General features: G+C 43.3%; 3 protein-coding genes and 2 pseudogenes across 3 annotated transcripts; 3 read left to right on the top strand and 2 right to left on the bottom strand.

Moving 5' to 3' along the window:
* Positions 1-659: 659 nt before the first annotated feature.
* Positions 660-1,816, bottom strand: LOC116652296 (small ribosomal subunit protein eS6-like; annotated as a pseudogene).
* A 463-nt stretch (positions 1,817-2,279) lies between these two features.
* On the top strand, positions 2,280-4,010 carry LOC116652294 (bystin-like; annotated as a pseudogene).
* Positions 4,011-4,179: 169 nt separating this feature from the next.
* Positions 4,180-5,655, top strand: LOC116649736 (mitochondrial import inner membrane translocase subunit Tim10B-like). Its single transcript, XM_032440599.2, has 3 exons — positions 4,180-4,337; positions 4,396-4,491; positions 4,557-5,655. Exons 1-3 carry the CDS (start codon positions 4,317-4,319, stop codon positions 4,791-4,793), a joined length of 354 nt encoding a protein of 117 aa, XP_032296490.1. The 5' UTR covers positions 4,180-4,316; the 3' UTR covers positions 4,794-5,655.
* Positions 4,935-5,894, top strand: LOC6634493 (L-seryl-tRNA(Sec) kinase-like). The gene has a single exon (XM_002058195.4). It carries the CDS (start codon positions 4,935-4,937, stop codon positions 5,796-5,798), a length of 864 nt encoding a protein of 287 aa, XP_002058231.1. The 3' UTR covers positions 5,799-5,894.
* Positions 5,895-6,134: 240 nt separating this feature from the next.
* On the bottom strand, positions 6,135-6,891 carry LOC116652293 (coiled-coil domain-containing protein 86-like). The gene is made up of 2 exons (XM_070210799.1): positions 6,568-6,891; positions 6,135-6,496 (listed from the first exon to the last, which is right to left on the bottom strand). The coding sequence occupies exon 2, from the start codon at positions 6,427-6,429 to the stop codon at positions 6,205-6,207; it is 225 nt and encodes a 74-aa protein (XP_070066900.1). The 5' UTR covers positions 6,430-6,496; positions 6,568-6,891; the 3' UTR covers positions 6,135-6,204.
* Between the last annotated feature and the right edge of the window lie 339 nt (positions 6,892-7,230).

Below are 7,230 nucleotides of genomic sequence, written 5' to 3'. Positions count from 1 at the left end.
AGCATACGCAACTTAATAGGGTATCTCCTCGGGCAGCTCCATAAATTGTAATCTATCTGTTGTCGATTCGAGCAGATTCTGTGAAGACAGGTTGCAGAAGTTGGAATATGTTCCATGTGAATGCACTGTGCAGCCAAGGATTTCAACAACAAAAAGAAGCCTTAGCCTACAGGGGGACCATCTCCTGAACTCCTACGAGACCTAAGTCCTGGTAGTCATGATAATCACATAATATAATCTATAATATATGTTAATCTTCTCTGACATTTGAAAAGAAATAGGTTATTTAATAGTTTCTATAGAATTAGCTATAGGGATTTGAGCCGGCCGACTTGGAAATTTTATATATGAAGCAAGAACTTTGATTTGTCAAGATGAAGTGAATGCCTTGCTAGCACAGGGGCAGACAGATCGACATGGCGAAGACATCAAACCCTTATACCGGGATCCTCACGTTGCATATGTCTTCTATTTCTCATAATGCGCATTTTACTGGGGATTGGTTTCAGGATTGATTCCGCATAGAAATTCCACTCCATACCTGCAGTTTCTTTCGATTGTAGCTTCCTGCGCATGGCATAACTTTCACTTAAGCACATTCTCATAAAGAGGCATCTCTTTAAGGTTAAACACAAGAATTCACAAGAAAAAAAGATGTGTTTGACTTAGGTATATCTTTTGACCATTCACGATTTATTAACAAATGGCTACAAATTTGTTTCTTATACGATTTTGGGTAGATGTTTAGCAGTTGTTGGCGGCCATTTCACATTTACTTCTTGTCACTTGAAACAGAGCTCTTCGATTCACGGATCGAGGCGGAACGGCGACGCTTGGCCTCCTCGCGCTTAGCCTTGGACTCCTTCTTGCGCTGAACCAGAAGCTTAGCATAATCGGCAGCAGCCTCCTTGGATGCTTGCTGGCGCTTCTCTTCTTCAGAGCAATGCGTCTGTGTTTGCGCTGCAGCACCACGGGCGTGATGAGACGCTGAATTTTTGGTGCCTTGGAGGTGCCTTCTTGTTCTCCTTGGCGGGCAATGGGCGGCGCACAACGAAGCGACGGACATCATCCTCCTTGGTCAAGTTGTACAGCTTACGGATCTTGCTGGCACGCTTGGGGCCCAAACGACGTGGAATTGTTGTGTCTGTCAGACCGGCAATATCTTGCTCGCCCTTCTTGATGACAACCAAAGCCAGCACGGACATATTGGCATCGACAATGCAGCCACGCACAGACTTGCGCTTGCGCTCACCGGTGCGGCGTGGACGGTAGCAGGAGTGTCCCTTCTTCAACAGGAGACGCACACGACCTGCACAACAACGACAACAAATCCGTATAACAGAGAAAGTAAAATTCTATTCAAATTGATTAACTTAATTAACTTACCGTGAGTGAGCACACCCTGCTTCATGGGGAAGCCCTGCTTGTCGTTACCGCCAGCGATGCGCAGCTGATAGCCCTTCCATTCATCAACCCAGAATATCGGCTTCCACAACTTGGCCCATACGCTTCTCGTAGAACACACGCAGTTTGTGCTCATCGACAACTTCGAACAGCTTTTGGCATCCCGTAGCGGGATAAGAAACGTTGAGCTGCAAGTAAACACGAAGTTTTTGTTTAGTTCACACATACATATATATATATACAAATTATCAGAATTGTTATCTTTTATTTTAAGGCCAATCAGTTGAGTTTTTCATGCAACGCTTGATTTTTGCACTAGTTTATTGTTAATTGCAGTTGTTTTTTATCAATATTTTTAGATGTTTACAACGTTTGTTATAATATTTTTCACAAAATTTTTGCACACCTTCATTATGTCGGTCTTGCTGCAATCAACACAGAAAAAAAAAGAATCGGTCTTGTCAAAACCCAGCTAGGTAAGGAAAAGGAAATAGGGATGCAGCAGCCATTGATATATCGAACGCAATCGATATGATTAAAAACAAGTAATCGATACCAATTTAACATAAACCAAAAGTTAAAAGCCGGTTTCTGTCCATCTATACGGCTAGGTGTGCTCCAGTGTTTCACTTAATATTTATTTAAATCCGTGTAAATAGTTTTCTGCCGCATAAACAATAACAAAAACACATCATATCACTCATCACTAACGTATTTTCCTCATCGATATGTTCCAGTGCATACATGGAAATAACAGCTGTCAAAAATATGAGTGACCATGCGCTGGCATTATAGAACAGGGTGCCTGCCTCCCCACGATAAACACGATTACAACACGTGCTGTGCTCAGTTTTGTTATTGAAAACCTTATTTAAAAATACACAAAAAATGGCAAACCGAAGAAGGCAAATGTGGCGACTATTAAAACAGTGAACTTGGAAAAGCAAATCACAGAGGGCAAAGTGTCCCAAAGCAAAGAACAAGGAGAAGGTTAAACTACGTGCAGAGGAGTCACCGGTAAATTAATCAACCTAAGAAATAAAATAATAATCCATTCGCTATCATTAATTATAGAATATAGACGCGAAAAGCAGTCAAAAGATCTTGGCAGCAGCCAGACAACAGCAACTGGAGCTGGACGAGGAAAACTTCCCAAGCTTAGCGCCCCGCAGGAATGTTAAATTCAATTTGAGTATGTTATATCGCGTATATAGAATTAAAAGTTGATATTCCCCCATTTGTTAATAACTCTATGCACAATATAGACGATGACGTGGAGCAGGAAAAGGAAGATGTCAACGAAAACGATTTCATGGCCGACCTGGACATGGATGATGATGATGTCGCTGCCTTCGAACGCTTCCAACAGCCGCCACCAAGGAGGGCAAACGCACATTACATCTGTCTGAGATAATAATGCAAAAGATCCAAGAGAAGGGCGCGGATATACACACAAAAATCTCCGATGAGGGCTCGCTGAAAATCTAGGAATCGATCCCAAGGTTAAGGAAATGTATGAGGGTGTCCGGGAAGTGCTCAAGCGCTATCGCAGCGGCAAGATTCCAAAAGCCTTCAAGATCATACCCAAGCTTAGGAACTGGGAGCAGATATTGTTCATAACGGAGCCGCACAACTGGAGCGCTGCTGCCATGTTCCAAGGCACACGCATCTTCTGCTCGGTGCTGTCTCAAGCGATGGCCCAGCGTTTCTATAACCTGGTGCTCTTGCCGCGCGTTCGCGATGATCTGTGCGAATATAAAAGCTCAATATGCACTTGTATAATGCACTAAAACGCGCTCTCTTCAAGCCGGCCGCCTTTATGAAGGGCATCATACTGCCACTGCTGGAGTCCGGAGATTGTACATTGCGTGAGGCCATCATATTTGGCAGCGTTGTGGCCCGTAGCTCCATACCCGTGCTGCACTCGTCCGCATGCTGCTGAAGATCTGTGAAATGAGCTATTCCGGTGCCAATTCGATATTCATACGCTATTTCCTGGACAAACGCTATGCTCTGCGTATCGTGTCATCGACGCGGCCCGTCTTTCATTTTCTAAGGTTAGCCGAACCCAAACTCTATCTCATCTGCATTAATAACCTTCCTCGATATTTGCAGATTTGAGAACGATAAGCGTGAGTTGCCGTGCTATGGCATCAAAGTCTACTCACCTTTGCACAGCGCTATAAGAATGACATCTCGTCGGACCAAAAGGATGCGCTGCTTCAGCTTTTAAAGTGAGTGAAGTCTTGATAGAAAACAGCAGTCAGAGTAATTGAAATTATGAAATTGCAGAAAAGAAATCTCATCCAAAGATTACCGCGGATATCAGACGGGAGCTGCAGGCGGCCAATTGCCGTGATGTTGAGATGATGGAGACTGTGAATGAAACAGCCGGACAGCCAATAAAAATGTACACAGATGAAGATGTTGGCTATGAAGGTTAAACAATTACTGTTTGTAATTTTAGTTTAGAGTTTTGAATTATTTAACTTTTGAAAAAAATCAAAAACATTATGTTTGTTTACATAAATATATAGTTTATATATGTGTACAAATACGTGACTGAAATTAACAGCCTAATAGATAAATGAAGCTTTTTTTGAATATGGCGCTTTGTATCTGTGCTATCGTTAAATTGTTTCAAGTTAATCGAAATCAAAGCGATAAGTCGCGAAAGTTGCTGAGCTTCCTTCCATCACTAAGCGATTGTTCACATGTGGACCACATGTGGCATTCGCACAATCGATAGTTGCATAGCTGTATTCGTGATAATCGATAGTTAAAACGCCGATTAACACTTGTCAAATAAACAGCAAGTCAGCTGTTGCCTGCTGTCGGTTTCCACAAAAAAGCACTAATAAATTAATATTAGTTAACGTTTTGAGATCGACTTTTAAAATTTGTATTGACCAATGGATTCGAATTTGCGTAACGTATGCCTAATGTCAGCAAATGCGCCACTTTTAATTCATACAAATCTACGCATTGCAGCTAAAAGATTTTCTCACATTATACAACAAAGTCACCGAGTTGTGCTTCAATCGCTGCGTTGATAATCTCAGTCAGCGCGAACTGTTCGACCAGGAGGTGAGCGTGACCAAATATATGCTTCTTTATATTTACTTAAGTGCTTAATAATTAAAACGAAATAGAGCGTCTGCGTGGACAGATGTGTGACCAAATTTGCGCGCTTCAATCAAAACATGATGAAATCCTATGTGGATGTGCAAACAAAAATTAATGCCAAACGCATGGAGGAAGTGGAACAGAACGCCAAACAATTGGAGCAACACCAACAGGAGGAACGCATCAAGGAGCAGCTCAAAGAGAAAGAAGTCGCTGCCGTCGCTGCCACAGCTGTGCTGACGCCAGCCAAGCTGTCCATGTAGCAGCAGCAAGCGCAAGCAGATTGGAATGCCATGCCGCAGCTCCTCTTTTCAATATTAGATAGTTAAGCAGCAACCAACACACACACACACAGACAGAGATCTAATACACAGCACACACACACACACCCTCACTCACTGTAAATGCCGCGCATTTGTCTGCTTGCGCTAATCGGGCTGCCGGGCGCTGGCAAGACACGCCTTAGCAACTGGCTGCTGGAACAACCCACATCTCTTACCGGCTGGAATGTGATGCATCTGTGCTACGACGACCATTTTAACATAGGACCTAAAGACCACACAGACTATAAAACGCAGCGCAAGCTAATACACAAACTGTTGACACAGCTCATTGCGGAACTTCAAGCGGGGGCCACTGAGCTGCCTGCCATGGTGCGAGGTGGAACAACAACAACAACAGCCATTGGCAACGACAACTATCTAATTGTTTGCGATGATAATCATTATTATCGCAGCATGCGCAATAAGCTTTATCAGTTGTGTCGTAGCCAAAACTGCCTGTATGCACAGCTTCATGTGGCCAGCAGCCTGGACGCATGTCTCCAGGGCAATGTGGCACGTGGTGCAGCCGGCGTGCCGCCAGCTGTCATACGGCAAATGCAAACGCGTCTCGAGCCACCCAGTGCGACAGCCAACGGCTGGGAGAGATTAAGCCTAACACTAACCAGCACAGACTATGCTGCGGCAGCGCACATTATCAACGGGTTTATTCGATCCTTACTCGAGAGCCAGCTAGTTGGCACGTCTTTGGTGAGCGTGAAACAGCCGCAGGTGCAATCGCTGGTGCATCAGCTGGACCTGCTGCTGCGGGCGCGCATTCAGATCTGCATGGATGCCATCGAAGAACATCAACAGAAACGTATCGGGGGCCACGCTTTGAACGGACAACGCAAACAGATTTTGGCAAAATTTCGCCTTGATATGCGCAACAGGCAGACAGACTTTTCTAATCTTAACTTGGAATACTATGTTAATTTGTTAAGCTAGTCTAAAGGAAAATAAGCTTTAAACTGTTCGTATGTACATATTTACATAATTTCTACAGTGTAGTACATTAAACAAAAAAGGAAAACAAATTGATCTGTAACATATTCTAAAAACATTAAGAAGCACTTGTTAAACCTACTTTTAAAAACTGCCTTACTATGCGAATCTCATGAATTCAATTAAGTCATAGATGTTCATGCCTTGCTTATAAGTAAGAATTTATTGTGAAGGCAATTTAGACTGGCATTTCTAATCTTAATTAACTGGTCTACTCGATCATATGGATCAGAAAAACATATGCCAGATGTCTCCTCCAATAGAGACGTCACGTTTCCATCACATTACAAAACTAGATTTATTTAGGGTGCAAAAAAATAAGTAAACGTAAGCTAAGGTATTTCTGAAGTTAGACCACTTTAACTTGGCTAAGATCCCGTTTCTCGATCATGCGCATCTGCTTCTTCTTCATACGCTTCAGCTTGGCCGGATTCTTGATGACTTGGACTATTTCGGAGCGACGCTCATTGGCCAACCGGCGCTCTGCGTTCTCGACGCGTCGCTGATGACGCTGGACGGCGGCTTCTTTACGCTGATCCTTGATCTCTTTGGATTTCTCCTTGATGTAGCGCATCTCGTTGCGCAGCGCCACTTTCTTCTCAAATGAGAGACGGTTCACCGTCTTCTTGATGTTGCTGAATCTGTCGATGATGTAGAACAGCGGCGGATTAGGCTGTGGACATGTTAAGGAGTTGGATGTGGTCGGACTTACTTTTGCTTGGGCGTCTTCCAGGGCCGATTGGATTTGGGTTGACCGCGCGGTATACTTGCCTCGGGCTTGACCACCTTTTTGGGCGTGGCTTTGGCTTGTGTTGTGGGTTTTTATTTTTCTTAGATTTAGATGCATTCTTCTCTGTAATCGCTGCTGCAGTGTCTGCCTGAACAGCCTTGTCTTCAGTCGGCGCCAAATCAGTTGACTTATCTGCCACATCTACATCAATGTCAATGGTGTCTGGATTATCCATGGTCTGTCGTTATTTAGAATCACAAACTAAAACAAAACACTGTATGACAGCACGTGTTTTTGGTGCTATCGATAACAGCGACATGAACATATGCATACTTATCGATAACATCGAAAAGAACATATGCGCAGTTATCGAAGTAGCTTGTTGTGCAATGCTGCCCATTTAGCCATTTGCCCGCCAGATTTGGCGTTTATTCATTTTAAAGTTGTCAAAAAAAAATATGGTTGGGCAACATTGGCACAAATTTTGATTCATTTTTTAAACAAATGAATGAAGCTAAAAAGTTCAGCAAAGTGTTTCGCTTCTTGTTAAGCTCAGCCCATTTTGTACCTTAATTTTTTTTTTTGTGTCCATCGATTGCTGGCGATACGCGCATGTTATCGATGTGGCGCCAATTTCGAATTTTT

Source organism: Drosophila virilis, unplaced genomic scaffold (genome assembly GCF_030788295.1).
Source record: "Drosophila virilis strain 15010-1051.87 unplaced genomic scaffold, Dvir_AGI_RSII-ME tig00001128, whole genome shotgun sequence".
NCBI classification, from domain to species: domain Eukaryota; kingdom Metazoa; phylum Arthropoda; class Insecta; order Diptera; family Drosophilidae; genus Drosophila; species Drosophila virilis.
The sequence above is the reverse complement of the archived record's forward strand: the minus strand, read 5'-3'. Positions and strand labels throughout refer to the sequence as shown.

Excerpts from the sequence above, each read along its gene's own strand:
- LOC116649736 (XM_032440599.2), top strand. The coding sequence starts at position 4,317 with ATGGATTCGAATTTGCGTAAC. Across the intron at positions 4,338-4,395 it reads TGGATTCGAATTTGCGTAAC|CTAAAAGATTTTCTCACATT; the intron begins GTATGCCTAATG and ends TACGCATTGCAG. Across the intron at positions 4,492-4,556 it reads GCGAACTGTTCGACCAGGAG|AGCGTCTGCGTGGACAGATG; the intron begins GTGAGCGTGACC and ends AAAACGAAATAG.
- LOC6634493 (XM_002058195.4), top strand. The coding sequence starts at position 4,935 with ATGCCGCGCATTTGTCTGCTTGCGCTAATCGGGCTGCCGGGCGCTGGC.
- LOC116652293 (XM_070210799.1), bottom strand. The coding sequence starts at position 6,429 with ATGCGCTACATCAAGGAGAAATCCAAAGAGATCAAGGATCAGCGTAAA.